The 21,318-nt window shown below is 37.7% G+C and overlaps 1 protein-coding gene across 20 annotated transcripts in view; it reads left to right on the top strand.

Annotated features, from left to right (window-relative positions):
- The window catches only part of Adgrl2 (adhesion G protein-coupled receptor L2), a 614,888-nt gene that overhangs the window by 545,458 nt on the left and 48,112 nt on the right, over positions 1–21,318 (top strand). For all 20 annotated transcript variants that reach the window (XM_057793300.1, XM_057793301.1, XM_057793299.1 and 17 more), the window contains one exon: positions 17,234–17,343. In XM_057793300.1, coding sequence (XP_057649283.1) covers positions 17,234–17,343 — 110 coding nt within the window. The remainder of the gene's footprint in view (positions 1–17,233; positions 17,344–21,318) is intronic.

Here is a 21,318-nt window from a genome sequence, read left to right as displayed (position 1 = left end):
CCGCCATCAAGTAAGCACACAGAATAGACATTTAAGCTTAATTGTAAAGAACAATGAGATTGATGGACAGTTGCGGCTCACACTTTTAATCCCAGCACTTGGGAGGTAGAGGCAGGCAGATCTCTGTGAGTTCCAGGACAGCCAGGGTTGTATGGAGAAACCTGTCTTGGAAAAATAAAGGAAGATAGAAAGGGAGAGGGAGAGAGAGAGAAGGGAAATAAACATTTCTACCAGTTTTCTACCACTGTGTCATGCAACTTTATATATAATCAGGAATGCAGTGCACTCTGTTGTTTCCATGTACATTTAATGAGTTTTGCAATCAAATTTTGAACAGAGACAGACATATGATAGAGAAAGCCCTTATTTCTTTGTTATTGTTGTTTTGGTTTGGGTTGGTTTATTTGTTGTTCTGTTTTGAGACAGGGTTTCACTGAGTAGTCCTTTCTGATCTGGAGCTTTCTGTGTAGACCAGGCTGGCCTTGCATTCACAGAGATCTGCCTGCCTCATCTGCCCAAGTGCTGGGTCTAAAGGTGTGCACTATCACATCCAATCAGCCTTTGATCTGTATTTCATTTTCTGATTAGCAGTCTAACATTCAGCATTTATTGATGAATTTTATTAAATAGCGAAAGCTAGCTCTTTAGTTATTTGGAAGCATTTTAAGCCATCAAAAATCATGATTCCCCTTATTTTCTAGATATTATATACCAGAATTGTTAACATAAGACCATAATAGTAAGAGTAAAATCGCGCCAATATTAATGTTCTAGCGTGCACATTGGCTGAGGAAAGTTATTATGAAGAATGAGTTTTCCTGTGGCATTTTACTAATACATATTTAGCTGTCCTACAGATTTTAACGGCCCATCCTTCTTACCTTACTCAGCCTTTCTTTAAATATATTATAGCAATTTAAATTGTTTAGTGCTGGTTGCTATTCTGCAATTAATTTTGGACCTAATAGTATCTGTTTCACATGTTTCTAGGAGAAATCTCATTATGAAAAAAAAAAAGCAACAGTGAAGAAATTCTACTGCCTCTTAATATTGGTCCATTCCACATAAACCCATCAAGGGTAGCATATAAGGAATAAACATGAGAAATGATGAACTGCCATTTTTCTCTGAAGACAGTGTGTCTTCACTGCTTTTTTTGTATGGACTCCAAGGTCATGGTTTTATGATTTCGTTAACACACTGCCTACGTGTGTTGTTCAGAGTTATTACTGTGAGGGATACCTGGGAGAAAGATTTTAAGGCTCTGGGTTTTCAAGGTTTCAGTCCAAGCTCACCTGTCTCCATTATGTTGATCCTGATGGGGGGCAGAATATCATGGTGGGAGGAGTGTGCTGCAGAGGAGACTATGCTTCTCGTGGCCATTGCAGAAACACTCTTTCTGGTTTGATTCTTTTCTCTGACCTGTCGGTTTTACTCCCCCTCCTTTGTGCTGGCTGAAAAGCAGCTGGACTCTTTCGGAGGTCTGTTTAGATAAATAAGTTCAGTTTGGATCGGTTGTAGCATTTTTATGTCATTTGAAGTTTTTAACTGTTCTGGTGGAGAAACAGTCTGTGGGAAATTTTCATGCTACTCATTATATACTTTATAGTAACCCTGGTGCAAATGTGCCAGGCCATACCACACTTTAAATGTTTCCCATGGCACCTAATCCAGGCGGAATAGGAGTAAGAATAGCATTCATAGTGTATCAAGCAAGCTTTGTGCAAAATTCGGTCAGTTATTTAATATATGAGACATTAAGCTTCGTTCAGCTTTCATACATGACCCCCTGAGTGTTCCTGGTTGGAGTATAGATTATATAGGTCACCTGCCAAGGGCAGTAGGTAAAATTATAACTGTGCCATGCAGAGTTTGGAGAAGAAGCTGAAGATGTAAAAAAGTCCAATAATTCAATTTATTTCAAGGACATTAATTCAATGGCAGCAAAATGTTTATTCATTCAATAAAAGTATTGATATAGAATAACCCATTTCTACAATTGATGCTTAATACTTAACTTAAAACTTCATACTATAATAAAGATGGAAATCAGTGAGTTTTAAACTATACGAGAAGTAAATTTTAAGCAAATGAGGTTGATAGACATAGTTTCCCCATTCTCCTCCCCTTCGTCTACCCACTGGAAGATAATGCCATCCCTCGCATCTAACATACACACTAATAGCCTGTGTGTCAAGAAATGTATTCTAGGTTACATGTCTTTAGTAGTGGTTTCAGTATAATCTCTAATCTAGAGATAGTTCAAAAGATGAGTTTCTGTGCCCCTCATTGCCTTTGGAGCTTGCTAGAACCATACACCTAGAGAAGGCAAGAAAATGTGTACTGACTTTTAAAAGCATATTTTGTTATTTGATGAGCTTGCTCCACACATTAAATTATATCCTGATCTAGCCCTAAGATCACGGCATTGTTAATTTATGGAGCCACATATGTGTTGTCTAGAGCTGGTCATGAAGGCGATCACAAGTCTTGAGATATATAAGCAAGTGGTGTGAAGGGCGATGACTTACTGTCATAACTAATAAATGACAACTCAAGACATTTGTGTGTACACTTCCATTTATTTCTACCCTTGATGAACAGACCTTTATTAAGCCGCAATGATTACTGAATGTGAAATGTAACCAAGATTATTTTTTATTCAAATATAATTTAAATATTCATCAAAGCGAAGTTATGCTTAAGACTGACAGTGACTATTAACATCAAAAAATATAATTAACTGCATTGGGTATCATGAAGTGGAGTTAGCCAAATAGCCGAGAGGTCTAATTGCTCTGGAGTTTGAGAAGCGATGGTTTTATTTGATGCTGTATCTGAGGAATTAATAGTAGTGTGGTTTCCTATGTGGGCCAATTAAAAGCTGCCTGTTAAGGTTCATTGCTCTATAGGAAACCCATTGACTATCACTTAGTAAACAGGATTGACATGTCAGTGTGTACAAGAAGATAAAATAGAATAAAAACCCTGAAAATGAGATGTACATAGACTTGCATCCTGTCACGGAGTTGTGGAGGTGCTGGGCAGCTCTGCATCTTTCCTTTGTCTGGTGCCCAGAGTCCGCCCTGTGGGAGCATTCACAGCCAATGCCCTCACAAGACTTGCCTGGGGTTTGGGACCATAAACCTTCCACCTCAGAGGCAGCTGTTATTTAGTGCCAGACGACAGAGGAAAAGACTCACCATCCCTCACAGTAGCTCCCCAGCTCCTCACCCAGACACATGGTTCCATCTTCCAGGAGCTCAGCATCTCATTCTGCCCAAAGTGCTTCTGTCTGGGCTTCCCTGATAGAGTTTAGAATTATCCCAGGAAGCCTCTTAGAGATCTTTCCCTCACATTTCCCTTCCTGTGCTGCTCAACCAAAGGACAGTGCTGATATTAAATATAAAACACATCTTACAGGGATATTGGTTATGTATGTTTTAAGTGTGGCAGCTAAGTTTTAAAACTAAGCATTTCAAAGCAAAAGACAAAGAGAAAATTGCGCGGTGCAAGACTAAAAATGACGTTTTTCATCTTTGCTATGTCATCCCCCCTCTTTCGTGAAAGTAGTATTTTGACCTTTGTGTCTCCCTTAAGCCTTTTAGCTGCATACAGAAAGAAACCGTTCCTGATTGAACCTGGAAGATTTTTGCCCTGCTGAGGCTACAGAGATTCAAGAGTGGTTAGGCATCCTAATGGCATTTTGACGTTATTGACATTGTTGAAATGGAAATGTTTAAGGGCCAATGATAAGAGCAAGGTCTCCCAATGTTTCTTTTTCTTAATAATGATGTATCAAATATGCTTAATAAGTTGGTCATAATTTTTAGCATAAAGTACATAATGTATGTACATGTACTGCTTTAGCTGCTTATCATGGAGTTTATGTTTTTAAGATGAATATGCTTTGGAAGCTATACCTATAGAATGCATCACCTAGAATACTTATTCCATCTGGATGGATGTCATATTGAGTTAGCACTTTTCAAAGTCATGAAACTCCTAGAATAGAGCAGTAGAGTTGAGCTGGCTTTGTCCAGTATGATCAGGCCCGTCCTAGATCTCGAATATGAAATGATAAATATGACTCTCCAGCCAACCACTATTAAGGTAGTTCTCCAGTTCTAAATGTGTGCCACTTTTAGCTTCCAAAGGTGCTGTGCTGGATGCTTCACAACATGACGCTCTGCTCACATCCCTGCCTGTACATGCAGTTAGTGGTTTTAAATGTTCTCAAGGTCCCCGTGACCTGCACCTTCTACACAAGTTACTAATAGAGAGCTACTTCAGGCTAGGCGTATAGTATTAAATGGAAGCCTTCAGCCTTCGTTGCCATTAAAAAAAACATATCTGTGTTATTTGTACATGTTATAAATCATGAAAATCGAATTTCCATTGTATTGAAGAACTTTGGAGCCAGGTTTGACTCAGGAAGATTCAGTCTTTGTCTAAGCTTCATTGGCATGCACTATGAAATGCTTACTATGTTCTGATGCACCATACCCCTTGCATCAGCTAAAGGCATCCATTAATAGCTAGCAAAAATATACATTCGCAAGAGTCCAGGCTGGTGTCTGTGGGGTTAAGTTTAGAAAAGGTACTGTGGAGTGTGTAGCACATGGCTCAGATGTTCTTCAAACTGTAGCCAACCACTCAGCTGTAATTTGCTAGCACAGAGCGGGTACTCTGAATCTCCTACCCGATACAACACTTCCCGACATGGCGGGAGAAAAGGAAAACAGCCAGAGTAACCTAGAGGGAAAAATACACCGTAGGTTGAGGGGCCACTGAACCTGTGAGCAGCTCAACTACTGCACTCCTGAGCTCATCATCTCTGCTTTCGGCACCATAGGACCTTCATCTGCCGCCACCTTTGCAGCCTTATAATTTCCCTTCTTGCCCTTTGGCCACGGAGTAGGGGTCTTTCTAACACCCCCTTCTTTGTATTCCTAAAGCATGCAGTCGTTGTGCAAGGGTTTATAATGTCACCGTTGAAACGGATACTAAGGCTTGAGAGGCTGTATTAACTCTGATTCCACTAGAGTTCATTGTTTTGTAGCAGAGAACAGTAATACATAATTCCATATGCACCTTGTTAGCTTTTCTCTACATAGATATTGTTTGAATGTGATTATTTTAGGGTATTACTACTTATGTGATTGTCTGTCTATCTGTCTGTCTATCGTCTTTTTAAGATGATGTGTCCTCTTGTGACTGAGAAGCAACAGCACGAATCCTCCCTTGATCCACACTTTTTAAAAGGAGCTCTTTGGGTAATAGGCTGTAGACTGAATGCTTATGAGTTGTGTTCAGTTATCGAGAATGCCATCAGCAATGCCTTGTTGCTTTCTTATCAGCTGCTTCCTGCTGTCAGCTTGGCACTTATTTCAATAGGAAAGGATTTGCATCAAATGTGATGCCTTATTATATGCAGCTAACACGGGGTTTTTAATTGTGCAAACACACGCGACTCCTGCGGTGGTAGTCAATTTGATAAAAGGATTAGATTATGAATATTTTGTCATGATTAAAGATTACTTCTGATTTATCAGAGGCAAGCCAGTGAAATTTGTCATCTATTTATCCGTCAGATGAGACTCCATTAAATTCGAGTGTGAACCACAAAGTACCGATCTCTTTATATTGTCTCTCCAGGATTTGATGTTTATACTCAGATGAGGGTACTCGGGGCTGTTTGGGGCCATCCTCCTGGCTCAGCTGACTGCTTCTAGCACCCCAAGGGTGCGTGTTTCTAGCTTTGGCCCTTGTTGTTTTTAATCTTCAACTAAATATCTATGCCTGTACAAAATTTCTGCAGCTTTTATAAAGGAAATGACTGACATGTATCATAAGCCATTTTCGGTTGTTCACTCATTAGCACACAAAAAGACGAGGCATAGGATAAGAAATCCAGTTTAGAAAGCTCTCTTTCAGTGACTACTTCTTGGTGAAGGTAGTCTGAACACTGCAGGAACTTATAAGAAGCCTAACATCTACAGTGAGGGAAACCTTATGCTCTGGTAACCACTAAATCCTAAGAAAACAAAATAAAATGCTGAGTGTTTGAGGGGTGAATACTATTAAAGAAGCAGATAGGAAGAAGCTTACACTTTAATTCTAGAAACTGACAGATTGAATACCAGCTAAAGCATAGACCATTCAGCACAAAGCAGAGTGTGCGTAATTGACAATTAGATGCAGACCTTTCTAGACATCGGCCAAAAACACAAAAAAGGATCTCTGAGCTTTCAGCATCCACTCTTGACCCTTGCTCATGGCATCCTTCTTAGCACTGGGACCTGGGGAAACTGGTATCAGAGTTTTCTACCTCAGAAACTTAAAGGGAATCTTCTTCAGAAAAGGAGAAGAGCATTCCAGCATGTCTGTGCAGCAATTTCTGTGTGGTGTGCTAGTGTCTAGCTGTTTCCGACTACAGAGATGATCAAGGATCTGTGGGTCTACATGAAGATGCTGTTCCTATAGAGATTTTCTTTGTTCTTTTTGTTGGAAATCAGTTCTGAACTGCACTGTGGAGGGGGTGTTTTTTGTTTGGTTTTAGGGTGTAGTTTTTGGTAACTTAATCAAATTATTTTGATTTTGGGTGTTTTGTCTGTATTCATTATATTAGGCCAGTGATCAAGAACTGACTACTTGGCTGCCCTCAGAATGAGCAGTAAGGGAAGCATAGAGGAAGGAAGACATAGGGGTAGCCAAACTCCAGGGGCTGGGGGAAGAACTGAGCACCCTACCTATAGGCCTAGATTTACCTCTTATTTTTAAATACAGACTTTTTTTTTCTTAAATAAAACTGTTCTTGACAGAGCTGTTCTGTTGTTCAGCTCTGACTCTAATTTGGTATCTATATTTGATAGATAGATAAGTTATTCTTGGACTTGAAATTAACAGACCAGTATTGTCATTTGTGCAGCCACAGAGGTAAAAATATTTCTCATTGAATGATCTTTCATAAGCAAATAATTACAAGGGGAAAAGATCTGGGGTGGCCAGTCTAAATCTGAAGATAATTAGGCAGGGTGGAATATGGAAATCAAATGTCACGAGGGCACAGTTGCTAACATCTTTATACTATAGAAAGAGTAAGCACCCCTTGTTCACACTAAGTAGTACATAAGTGCTCTGGGGAGGTGGAGTATAATAGGATCACAGGAGTAGATTCTCAGTTGATGGAAACATTGCCTGAATTTCTCCTGCTTTGGAAAAGCCAAGGTAAGGGAGCATAGGTATCGTGACTCTTACAAGTTGCAAAGCTAAAGTGAGTAGAGACAGATTCCTGGCTTTTGAGTTAATCTCCTGACATGTTGTCTTTAGAATCATGTGTTTTTCCCTTGGTGGAACCTTCATGCAATCATGCACACCACATATGTTCTCCTGTAGCACTGACTTATAAACTCAGTTCATATTAAGACCTATTAAGTTGCCCATTCAGAACTTTTTGCTGCCTTTCAGAACACTAGGTATTTTATACATTTCTTTGTAAACCATGACATACATTTTACTAGCAGCTACAGGAAATAAAGGACTGGTTGTACCATAAAAGTATTAACAAACATGTATTTTGATAAGTAAGTTTAGTGAAGAAAAGTCACACTTGGAAAAGATCTAGAACAGAGTTGGAATAATGAGCAGTGGCGTTTTCAGTGTTAGAAGTATTTTAATAAGACATGAGAAGCTTCTACTCAGTTGATTAAATACTTTAACATAGTTATATTTTTTAAGTTTTACATGGTTGCAATTTTTTAAAATAAGCCCCACTTCTAAAAGTCTTAACATTTTATTTCTGAGCATTCAATTTGATTTATATAGGATGTTTATCAACATTTGTTGCAGTGTTTAATCCAAATGAGATCTGTAGCAGAAACTATTTATATTAGTTATCAATTAGACTGGGGAATTTGTCTTATGTTTATTATAATGCTGACTAAATGACAACCTATGTTCCATAAAGAATCAGAAAATATAATCTCAATGGTGCAATTTTCCTGTTTATCAAAATCATGACTTTAACACAGCACCTCATACATTTCTGGTGCAGTCTTGCCCTCCAAAGCTCCTTCTAGTTACAGTTCCTTTGCTTTATTTCAAACTCTAATCCTCTGAGCGGGTAATTAACAGACCAGCAGAGCCATTTGTGGCAAAGAAGAGCCATAAGGGTGAAAATATTTCTTCACTGAATGATCTTTCCGAAGTAAATAATTACAAAGGAAAAAAGATTTGGGATGACCAATCTAAATCTGAGGATAATTAGACAGAGTTTGGAAATCGAAGCGCTTGGCATGTATAATTCTCACATCATAACAAAACTAATTAAATATTTAGAAACCAAAATCCCCTCACAATTTGAAGAAAAATAACCCACGACAAAGGGGTCTGTAACTTTGCAGATAATTAGCAAGAGGTACAGGAGAGAAGACATCGTAGATTGGTTCTGTGGCTCTGCAAGGTCACGTCTTGTTATGCTGTGTCTTTTATACAGCCTGGTAACGCGTTTGCTGCTAATTTAATCTAACTAGGGCATCCCATAGTGATTTCCCATTCTCCTTGTTAACCGTGACAGCTTATACAAGTCCAAACTGTAATAGGTTAACATTTTTATAAATAATTACTCTTAATTTTTGCAGGTGGTATTTTTTTGAATGATTAAAAGTATAGGTCCGGAGCATCTAGATGCAAAGCAATACTTTTGAAATATATAATTTTTAATGTATGGTTTTTATCCCCACTTAAGTGATCTTATTCTTTTCATTAAGCAGTTAGACTTCATGACCCTATGAATGGAGCAGTCTCAGTGGCGTGCTTTGTAAATAAATACCTCTGGTTTTGCTAATAAAAGCAAGGGCATTTGTGTTGAATGCGCATTTCTGCAAACAACAGATTTTGTACTGGATTAATAAGGCTCAGAGTGAGTCAAACCTCATTTGCATTAAACTGACCCCAAGGTCCAGTAAAAACTGCAAGGAGTTTCAGTGGTTCCTAAAACATAAAAAGTTGTTTTTAGCACAGCATCACCACTTCAAGATGCTTATTTTAATAATTAATGTGGAATTTTAAGATAATTTTAGCAGTCTGCAAGAAACAAATCATTTATATGCTTTAAGATCCATATATGTTGTGGTTGTATTTCCTGGCACAGTAGTTTGCTAGGATATAAACTGACCATGGATGGCATTACTGTTCGAGATACTTTCTTTTCCAATATCTTCAATAAATGGAATGATAGCCCCATAGCAAAATAAATTAAATAGGATTTTTTTTGTGTCATACATTGATAGACTCACCCTAAACTACTTTGGAGAAGGAGGCCTTCTACTTTTCTTCCACACAGCATTCTTTAGCAGTCAAACAGGAGTTATGTATTTGTAACACAAAAATACACACTCATATTTCTGGCTATATATGCAGTGATTTTTCTACAATTGTTCCCACAGCAATTTCAAAGTTTTAATCACTACAACCGTGACAAATTAGTATTACATTAAAACTTTCGATAACACTAATATGTAGGAGATTGAGTGAAATACAATTTGAATTGCTCAGTTTTTCTTAATTATTTGTCTATGCATGGCTAGTATTTGGTGCTTTGAGTTCTGGTGCAGTAGCAACTTTATTCAGAAATGATTGTGAAATGCATTAACTAAGACAATATTCTATCTTTCATACAAGTAATAGCCTAACATGCCTAAAGAATTCAGTTCTGGCCAGGTAGAACTCTTCTAGATAACACAGATTCCTAATTGAATTGTGAGAAGATAGTTACATGACACATGGGAGCATCCTATAGTGCTCCGCTTATAACTTCCAAATGTCACGTTTACCTAGCAATTGTTTACGCTCTCACTTCATAATGAATAAGAAATCAGTACCTACTGCTTCCATAGCACTGTGAAAGTTTAGATGATAAAAAGACATTTCATTATAAGCTTTAGTTTAGAAAAGAATGCTTGATTGAGCACTCAGCAACCTCCCTCCTGACCCTGGAGAATGGCTGTTTCCCAAGTGTTGGGGGTGCTCTATCCCTTTCTTGCCTGAATTGAGTATTTGGTTTCCACATATTTCCTTGCATTGGCTCTCTCCAGCTTGTGGGGTCAAATCACATGCTGTGTGTGGAATATTTAATTCTCTCTCTGTACTAAGAGGGGCAAGCGTGAGAATAATAGAATCAGATCATTTGGAATGTTAGCACATGGGAGAATGATGGCCAATTAAAGGGCTTCCCCACATAAATAACCTATACATTAAGTGTTTATTGTTTTCTTTCATGATATAAAACTTTGTCCTAAATGACATAATTCTACAAGACCAGGAACAGCAGACTAAAGCAGACTTGGGTGTCTGTAGTGTATTTTTTGTTAACCATACTTATTTACAAGCAGAAATAGCGAGGTTATCCATTAATCATTTCTGCCATTCAGAAACATGTACTTACATGCTTGTTGTATGTATGACTCGAATAAGAATCTTAGAAGCTGACCAGTCCTCTTTCGTCTTTATTTGTGTGTGTGTGTGTGTGTGTGTTTGAGTTTGTTGTTCCTCATTCTCTCTGGTTTGCCGCAAGGCCTCTCTACATTTGTTTAGCTTGTATAATTGAATGGAATGAAGTATGCCAATTGACTTCATTTATTTTTTATTGTTGCTTGAAGCTTGGGAATGAATGTCATTCCTACTCCATTAATTAGATCCGTGATAGAAGATTCAACTGTAGGTGTTCTCTTCATTTAGAATAAACTGTTCGCCACGGTTGTGGGTTGAAAAGTCCCAGACTCCCGCCATGACTGTTATGTTTATAGTTGACCTTTGGACATGGGTAACATTCTTAGTATCTTAACACCCTGAAAGTCGTATTTCTTCTAAAAATGAACATTTTAAGATCAAAGGTAACTGGCAGGAGAGGCGTGTGGAAACAATAAACCGTTATTGCTAGTTTGTTGTAATTGAAGTTTAAAAATAGCAGATGCCAATTAGAGAAGAAACTTGTGGAAACTTCACACACTCGGTAAAGAATTGGACTAATTCTGCAGGATCTTTCACATTTTAAGCAAGTTGAATTTAGTTCCTGTCCTGATAATGCCAAGCTTCTCTTTGCATGTTGGAGTATTTGTTCAAGTTGGTAGATTTTGCATTTTTAATCTTCCTTCGAACTGTGGTGAATAATGGCCCCTGGCAGGAGATAATGAAATTTTCTTAATTTATATTTTCAAGTAGAAGCTTCAATTGAAAATGGCATCCTATGGCCTGGAGACATAGCTCGAGTGCAAATTCCAGGGGAGCTGCAGTAATAATGCAGTGCCTTTGGTGATGGGGAACGATGGGACAGTGAAGAAGTAATTTAAGGAAGAAAAGGAAATGCACCAAAGCTTTATTGTAGCATATCTAATGATCGGGGGAAGATTCCCAATGGTTTTTGGAGCATGACTGGAGAAGCTAATGTTATCTTGCCAAAACAGAAGCCTCTGCTTAATCAGCAGAACAAGACTATTGATTAAAACACCTCACACAATAGATTACACGTGGAATCTCATCTCCATACTTTGCACTTGGTAAAGTGTAATAATGAGCATAAGATAATCAAAAGCAGAGTAAAAAGCAATTTGTCAGGAAATGTACGATTCAAGATTAGAGTTGGAATAGAAGCAAGTTTGCATGGATAAGTTTAGCCTGCGTTTAAAGGTATACACAAGAAAGAATACACGCAGTGCCCTGGAAGAGGAGAGCATGTTCTGTGTCTCTGGATTTGCAGATCTCTGTTTTCTATAAGGGGCATTGTTCCCAGGGATTGTCATGGTCGAGGGATTCCTGGTTATCCAGGCGTGACATGAAGTTCGTATTCCTTTTCCAGTTGAACATTATCCATAAACTTCTAGGGAAGGTAATGCATTTTCTAGATGAGAAAGTTGAGCTCAAACTGGTTAGTGCACTGTTTATGGAGTCGTTGATTGCAGGCAGAAAGTTAGTAGCTAGTTCTTCATCATGTTCAAGCATGTTAATTGGGCACTCATCTTCCCAAGTTAGCACAGAGCCAGTACTCTGCTCTGTTCTTTTTCAATACAATTACAATTAGCAGCATACGAACCAGCAAGCATTTTGTCTCTCCCAAACCAAAAGACTGTGTTTCTCCAATTAATAGTTGCTACTTTGTGTATGAAGTTTTCTGAAGGTGAGTCAGAAAATCAAGCAGCCCTTGAACATATAATTCCCCTGCCTCGGCCTCGACAGCTGAGATGTCGGAGCTCTTCCAAGCTGCATCTGACCTGTTCTAAATTTGGTATGCTGGTATGTAAATGAATATCCTTCCATAAAATAGTTTTTCACCAATTACACATGTTTTTCGGATGCGGTTTATTTTAATTTTGAATTTATTGTGAATGTCCTAAGGATTAATATCAACATTGACTATGATAAAGGGGATCAAATGTGTGGTGTGTAACTATCCTACAGATTGTGATGGTGAAGAAATTTTTGAATTGCTCCTTGAAGTATTTTATAATTGTTTTTGTCCTATCTATTGGGCATAAACTTGAGTAGTGACACCAGGTTCAAATATTTGCTCCAATTTCTTCTGATATTGAAATATATTTATATCAGTGATTTTAAATAGTCTCAATATTTGGACTTACTTGTCTTACTAAAAGCAGTTCGTAAGTATACTATAAAGGGGAGAGGGCTTGACAATAGTTAGAGAAGCACCAATAGACTTTCTGGTTTTTAAAAATTCAGGTTATAAAGATGAACATTTGGCTTCATTTTTTTTCATTCTACTCCCTCAGGTTAGCATTAAAGGATTATAATAATGGGCTTTTAAATACTGTCTAACATATGGTGTTTTGCCATATTTAAACCCATTTGTAACTTGTAAAGCGAGATTTAGTATTTTCTTGGTGTAATTGATGGTTCTAGGAATAAGATGTAAATTTTTAGTATTAATGTAGATCATTAATATAATGAATCTCTTATTTTATTTGCATATGGTGATGTTTTGAAGCATTTGTTATTGGATTCGACTTAATTTCTTGTGGAAATTGAGGTCCGGTATGATGTTTCCTATATGTTTGATAGAGAAAGCCCTCTTAATATTATAGCCAGACATTTGTGCTCAGAATTAATATAAAGATAACATATAGGTTGGGTTTTTTTGTTTAGCTTTGATGTTGCCATGCTGGGGATCAAACTGTGGCTTCACATAGCTCAAGGAGGAATTCTACCCCTGAACCCTACTCTAGAGCAAGGTGATATATCAGAATAATTTAACTTAATGAAGAATATGAGCAAATATTGGGAGAGGCATTTAAGCACATCTGTATTTATTTTCCTAGCACTATGCATCATGTACCTAAGTTTAGTAGTCATTATTTCCTCATGGGTCTAAGTAGTTACATTTATACCTTCTGAGGATTAAGGCACCATATTTAGTTGGCTAATTAAGTCAGACAAAATACAGAGACAATAGCAATAGTTACAATGGATTAAGTACTTTTTTCGTTTTTTAAATTACATTTGTCTGTGAAATACAGCCTATTTTTATAGATAGTGAAAAATCTTAATTTCACGTTTAATGAGTGAAAAGAGTTTTAATTACAAAGAAAATTTTTAGGAAAAAATTATGCCTTTTCTCCTGTCTATAAAGTAGATTTATATGGGTCATGTACGAGTTCTTAGACGTCATATTTACTTTGACTCACCAATAAAATGAATGTAAGGCCTGCTCAAAATAGTGGCAATAGGAACTTTTGATTCCAGGATAGGTCGGCATTGCAAACCCCAATTATGTGCTTAGATAAATCTTGCTATTTGTTTTCTGTCTTATATTTCTGTAAAATTTTGTGGAAGAAAATTTTAGCTACCAAGCCTAGTCTTGTATTTTTCTAAAATATTTAAGTTTACTACGTTTTGTTTTGGTAGTTTTCAGAGCAAGGAAACACCCTCCTGCTATTTGAAACTACTCTGGGGTCTCCCAGCATTGTGCTCTCCTCCTTCTGGGGGGGCCTTGAGCCTTTTTCTTTCTAACAAGCTTTTGTGTGATCCCGATCCTGATCCTGTTCTGAGGACCGTGTTCTGATAGCCACTGCTTTAACTATCTTTAGTCATCCGTGTATCTTCATCACTGCAGAACAGCCCAAGAGCTATTATTTGGAATTGAACTATTTAAAGTATGTCCAAAATCCATTTCTGTGTGATGAACAGTAATTAAAGTTTTTCCAGTGTCTACTTTATAGAAAACCCCTGTCTCTTATACCTCTGTCTTACTCATATTCATTTTTATGATTACTGCCCGGGTTGTTAACATTGAAAATCCGCAAGGTGTTACCAAAATGTTTCAGTCTTTTGCTTGTTAGTGCAGCAATGACTTTGCTCACAATAGCCAGCTCTTTATGTGGGAAGGGGAGAGTCAAGCTCGATCTCCGCCCTGTGTGGACACAGTCTCCAGAATAAATTTCATTTCTTGGCTTATGCTGCCTTTTCATTTCCATGGCAATGAAAATTGAAAACTGAGCTCTTGGTAAGAATTTACTTCTCTTTTGTGACTAAGTAATTGCTTTCTCATTCTTGATTTCTTCAATGGTAGCAATTTCCAGTTTTACAGTCAGACCCACAGCACATAGGTTCACAAACTGCCAGACATTTCCTCATAGTGACAACTCATACCGGGTATTTTCCTCTTGGTCCCAACTGCTACTGTATCTGAACCTCCAAAGACCTTTCATTTGTCTCTGGTTAAAAATACTGGTGTCCACAACTATGATTCTCTTAACTTTTTCAGTTAAGTTCTTCTTCTTAATTACTCTTAATTGAACTAGTCCAAATCTCCAATTTACCTAAATCCTCACCTTCTTAGTGCTGGAGACTGAACACAAAACCTTCTACAGATTCCATATGCTTGCTCCCATTGAGCAAAACACCAATATCCTGCGTGTGTGTGCACCAGGAGCAGGTGCCCAGTCTCCTAGCTAGAGTTACAAGTGGTCATGAACCACTTGGAGTTCTGGGAACAGAGCTCAGGACTTTGGAAGAGTGGAAAGCACTCTTAACTCTCAGACATCTCTCCAGCACCATTGCATTTTTACTTTTCAGAAAATTATATATATATATATATATCACAAGTTTTTTTCAACTATATGTGTTTTCACTTTCTTTCAAAACCCTCATGTTCTTAATGCATTTTTGGCTCAAGGCAAACTCTCTCTTTTTCTTCTCTTTCTAATTTGGCGATGTGAAAGGAACCCTCAATAAAAAGGGGGAAGTAATGCTGTACATAAAGTTCATTCACTAACTGAATTATTATTTTATGCATTTTCTACAAGTATGTTTCAAGCCCTTGGAAAATAAATAGCAGACTGTGTTTGAGTGATTATGAAATATACATGGTGGGGAATGTGAAAGAGGTGTTAAGCATAGAGTGTTCTGTATGTCCACGAAACATAAGGACAGTCCCTGTAGATATGAATAAGTACAAGAAAAGGCATCCAAGACTTGAGTGTTTTCCAGGGACCAGCATAGGTCTGAGGACACCTGGGAGATCAAGTGAGGTTTAAGAAACACTGAAATTTCTTACTGCTAAACCAGGAATGAATAGAAATGAAATGTCAGAATTGTGTTTCTGTAGGAGTTAAAACACAAGATACTGAACCATTGAGAAATAACAAATCCACCCTTCATTTTAAATTTTACAATACAAAATTGTTTCTGTGATTTATGTTAAAATAATTCATTTTACTAAGTGGTGAACCATAGTCAGTTTCTTTAAATGATTGGGGGCAGGTGGGACGAAAGAGAAAGAACAGAACAAAGCATTATGTTGTATGAGATGAACCACTTACATCATCCAAATTCATGGGACAGGATGTCTTTAAAAAAAAAAAAATACCGTATTGTCTCGGGGACTGATTGAGATCCAAGCTAATTGGTTTAATGTTTGCAATGCATTATTTCAATCTTAGTTACAATTTACTCAATATTGTGGAGTCACTGAAATTCACTGTAATATATTTTAAATTAGAAACTGTAGCCATTTAATCCTGTACATCTTTTCTGCTTTACTTCTCTTCAGGACAGCTCTCTGGGGTTTTGAGTTGCAGTGGTACCAATGTGCGTGACTTAGCATGTCTCCCTCGTTAGTCTGACTCTGCTCCCACCATCCCAGGATTCCTGTGCTGGGAGCTGGTCTGGTTTTCCCAGACTGCTTTACGGCGCTATTTTATACTTCGGTTATTTTATGCACCATAGAATATTTGGTATTCAAATTGTTGAATAAATTTTGTAATAATGCCCTGGTTCTGCTTGCTTTGCCTTCTTAATGTATATACTATCAAGAAGTGTAATGAAACCCCTGCAAACATTCCATTCCACTGGTCTGTAATCAAATCAAATTATAAAAGAAATAGTTCTGGCTTTTACAAAGCTTAAGAGAAGACCATCTGGGCCCATTTATATAACTCAGGCACCATCCTATCTGGAATACCAGCTTAATTCCAGTATCCTTGCTGACCTAAGGACATCGACGACAACAAAGTGAATACTTCCACACAGTAATATATAAGACATTTTAGGCATTGTGTTTATGGCATTGCCTTTAATATTAACCTTCAGAACACAGAACCTTCAGTACACAGTCACATCACGGACAGAATCATAGCTTCTGGGAAAAGCCGCAAGAGCGCTTAGACATTCACAGTGCTCCAGGCACTCTGCTGGACGGTTTTGGTGCCTCTGTCATTATGCAGGCCTACACATTAAGGTGGGAAGTGCTAGCAAATGCCTCGTGTTCGTGAGGGTAGACAGTGCCTGTGTTAGAATGCAGAGCAGAAACTGGACATAAAAACTGAAATCTGGGTCTGCATGTGTTTGAGTGTGTTGTGACAAGTTCCTGCTTAGCTGTTCCGCTTACAGCCCTGGGTTTGATGGTGCCTTTTCTGGGTGTAAGGTTTAATTCTTAAATATGTTATCAAGTGTCCTGGTTGTTCTGTCTCCTAGGACCTATTGGATATGACAAAATTAAAACATAATAGTATATTTGAAAACCATAAACGATTTTCTTTTTACTTTTACTTACAATTTAGTGTGACCCTTGATACAGAAATTAAAAGCCAAGAAAATAAGGGTTTGATCATGCCATCTTATTTCACCTGCATTTGTTGGTTCATGACTAAGTTCTATATTATATTTCTCAAGTAAACAATAAGCGCACTGTTTCACAGGCTTGGTTGATTCTGTTTTCCAGGTGCAACAATCGAACGCAGTGTGTAGTAGTTACCGGGTCAGATGTATTTCCTGACCCATGTCCCGGCACTTACAAATACCTTGAAGTTCAATATGAATGTGTCCCTTACAGTAAGTATGAAGTTTGTATTTTTCTCCTTTCTCCAGTGTTCCTTGTTGGAGCTGAAAGACCACACATGTGAAAGAAGCGTATGTTTACGGCCTACAAAACCATTATGCATGCAAAGCGCTCCCAGACTCGGGACTCCAATTAGCTTCATGAAGTGTGGAAGGAAGCCATAGTGTGATGCTGGCCAAGTGTCTGTCTGTGTTCTTAAGTGTTTGGCTTTTAAGGCTAGTGTTTTTCCAGAAAACAAACTTGAATTAGCTATTCAATAGGGCAGATAGAAATCTGTACTTTTGCCCAATACCAGTTGCTGACAAATTGGTTTGGCTCGCAGTTTTCTGAAGAAGGAATTGACTTCCGTTCTAATAGTGAAGCATTTGAATGGCTACCTGCTGTCTTGGTAACATGAGTGCTTGGTGAAAGCTACCAGAACAGGAACTGAGGCAAGAGCTCTTCCCTTTCTTCTGTGTCCTGGAAGGAAGCAATTCTTTTTTTTACCAGATTTGGTGAGGAAGTTTTAATGCTTAAAACAAAGCCAAGAGTACAGACAAATCATTCAAACATCTTGTACCTGTTTCTATTTTTAACTGTAAGCACCATGTTTACCATCTTGCAGGAGGTCTTTTTCTAACTGGAAATTTTCTAAGTAGGTGTCAGTATGTTCCTTCCGGTCTCAGAAGGCATACTTCTCAGTTATATTTCATACATTGGATAGGGGAGAAAATGCCTTTGTAGTTTAGACAACCTAGAAGTTTGAGTATATTGTCTAATTGTCACAAGGTAGTTTAGAAGTGATTTTTTTTTCTCCTTTGCTTTTTTTTTTTTAAGTTAAATGAAACATTACTGTCAAAATAGTGTAGAGACAGTTGAAGTAATAGTGTTAGGTTAGTACTTTTGCTAGTTTCAGAAACTTTTCTATACTTTAAATCTAAACAACAACCAAAACGTGCCAAACAGTTAGAGCTGGATGTTTTCGTATGTGTGTCTGTAGTCCCAGCTCCTTGTAGGCAGAGTCGTCAGGATGATTGAGGCCATCCTGGGCACTGTAGGAAGACCCCCATCTCAACATAGAAACCCCAAAAGGCCAAATTCTGATAATTAAGGCAGATACATGAAGGTGATGAGACATTGTAGTGTATACTATGAAGAGATGCTCTGTCCTCTCAGCCACAATTTCGATAAATTGATTCTGTGTGTGTGTGTGGTGTCAGTTAAAGGCCAAACACAGATGATCTTTCTCTTCTCGTCCCTGCTCTGTGTTCCTGTGTTACGTGCAACCAATGCGCTTTGTGTTTTCAGTATCTTCTGTACCACTTGTAGGATTGGAAGCCCCAGAGTGAGCCGGTCTCTTAAAGCATTGCTCCTGTGTAGTGCGGTGGCTTTACTTAATCACTCTCCTGTGCCACGCGAGGAACATTGTATTCTTTTGAGCTAACCAAAATTTTTGTTTCACGTAGTCCCTCTCCCTTGAATTCAGCCTGGTTTCTGTCCTCAAATTAGACAAGGAATACAACATCCATTCCCAAACAGTGGAATCAGTCAGAGCTGTCAAGAATTGTGTCTTTCTGCAACCTGGTCCCTGTAACCTAGTCTAAGACACCAAGGACAGTGTTAAGCAAATATTACTTTCAGACTCTTAAGTAATTCCTTGCGCTGTTTAAAGAAAAGAAAATGTGGATATCTTCTGGAACGTCTAACTTTCAAAATTTTACTTTTCAGTTCTCCAGAAGTAATGTCTATTATGCACTAAACTTACAAATAGCTGTACTCAGAGAAGTATTTGCCTTTTTTTTTAATTTAGTTTTTGTCCTTCAAAATAAAAAGTAAACCCAGTAATTAATTTGCTGTTGCCTTTCTAGATGTTTGCAAGAGGCAGAACTAAGTCTTTGACCTCTTTCCTCTTTGGAGAGCAGAAGTTGTTCTCATTCCTATATACCGTACGGTAGTGACACACTATAAACCACGTGATTGTAGCTCATGTTAAAATGTAATGCAGAGTGTTCTTGGGCTATTCTAATCTTACATATCCTCATTGCTCCCCATTCTCCCCTCTTCTTTTTCCTTATGCTCCTGTCTGTGATAGCCTCTCCTCACATTCATTTTTAAGGGCCCAGCTTGGACCATTCCTTATCTTAACAATGTATTTGCTTTTCCGTAGCTTTTACACACCCATTTCTCACATTACTTAGACTAAAAAAAAAAAAAAGTCTCTATCATATAAAGTTTATTGTGTACACCTTACCACTTGGCTTAATGCCAGTCTCTATCCATAATAAATCCTTCAGGAACTTCATATACTCCAAAGTGCACCATCCTGTTCTAAATGATGCCAAAGACTTTCCATGACTTCAGAAAATATGGCAATAAATGCACTCAGCAGAGAACATTAGAAATACCATTGGTCAGTTTATTTTGTAAACAGGCAGGTACATTACATGTGCCGTTTTCCATTTGTCCAGGTAACGTCCATATCAAAACCGCACATATGTAAGGCATTTTTATTGTGTACAGGATGCAGGTATTACAGCATGTAACTGTGCATTAAAGAGTCATTGGGGACCTTGGAGAAAAAAGGGATTGTTCAGACTGGAGTTCCCATCTTATAAGCAGGCATTCCTCTTCAACCTTGTGCCTACTTATTTCAAATTCCCACAGTATAGAAGGATTTTATCCTAACGCTACCTGCACGTTCTCTCACTTGATGAGTAAATTGCATTCATGTCGATGAATTAAATTGCTATCAATGAATAAATGTGAGATTATTTCAAATGAAATAGTGTGTCACTTCAGATACAGAGTATGTAGGCTGTAGTCAACCTGGGTTCATTTTCTGTCTTGTACATCCATGGAGTCCTCTGCTGATGTTGATGGGTGTGTACTTGTGTGTTTGGTTCATAGAACATTAAGTATATCCTCATAAATTAATTCATAGAGTCTCCTAAGACTATTTGCATATATTTGGCATGTGATTATGAATGCAGATTATTGTTAATTTTATTGTATTTTTATATCCCTGGTAGATAGAATTTTGGCTGATCTGACAGATACCTACACGTTTTGATTTTATAAAATTCCTTATATGGAGATTTTATTTTTCTTTTAAAGATCAATCATCATAGGTTTTATTTTTCTTAAAAAAATTTGCCTTTGGATGTAATTTTTATTTGAATTACAAGTTATATAAAATTCATAACAATTCTCTTTCCCTTTACATGGTATGGTTCAAATCATAAATAAATGAAGTAATTTCTGTTTATGTTTTGCTCAGTAACTGCACTATAATTTTACTCTGTCAAATAAAAATAACCCAGTGATCTTCAGTGAGTGGACAGCACAGAATGCATTTTCCTTAATCTTTTCACGGAACTGACTTCAAAGTTCCCTTGTAATAAGTAAGCATTGTATGAAGTATTATTCCTACCCGTTATCCCTAATTGCTTTATATGGATAAAATTATTGTTTCCTCAAGGAACAATATAGCTGTCTATAAATACAGTGTGAGCATCCTCAGCACGAATGCTCTGTCTTTCCCTCCTTCTTCCACTGTGCCTGTCCATTATTGATTCTGAGCAGGTACCGTGTGCTCCTTATGGAGGAGTGATGTTACAACCACGAGCCACAGAGACAGTGTTGCTTCCAAAACAGCACACTGCACTTGTCCTGCCTTCCCCTCGTACAGCGAGAAGCACACCAATCAGAACAAGTGTGTTCTCTGAAAGTGCTTAAACAGACCTTGTTGGTTAAGCAGGTTGTAGCTTAATGTAGAAATTATATGCTGTTACTATGGCAATTCTTTAAAAAAATTGTTTGTGTGATGTTTCTCTCAAAGGAGTTCCAGAAGGTCACTGTTTTATCTTGACGAATAATTATACTTCTAAAAAATATGTAATCAAGCTGAGATTGTAATAAAATGTGCAACTCCACTCTGAATCATCAGTAGTCGCAGATGGGTGCCTTTTGAAAGGGAAGAAGAGGAAACA

Source organism: Chionomys nivalis, chromosome 18, assembly GCF_950005125.1.
Source record: "Chionomys nivalis chromosome 18, mChiNiv1.1, whole genome shotgun sequence".
NCBI classification, from domain to species: domain Eukaryota; kingdom Metazoa; phylum Chordata; class Mammalia; order Rodentia; family Cricetidae; genus Chionomys; species Chionomys nivalis.
This window is presented reverse-complemented; position numbering and strand designations above follow the sequence as displayed.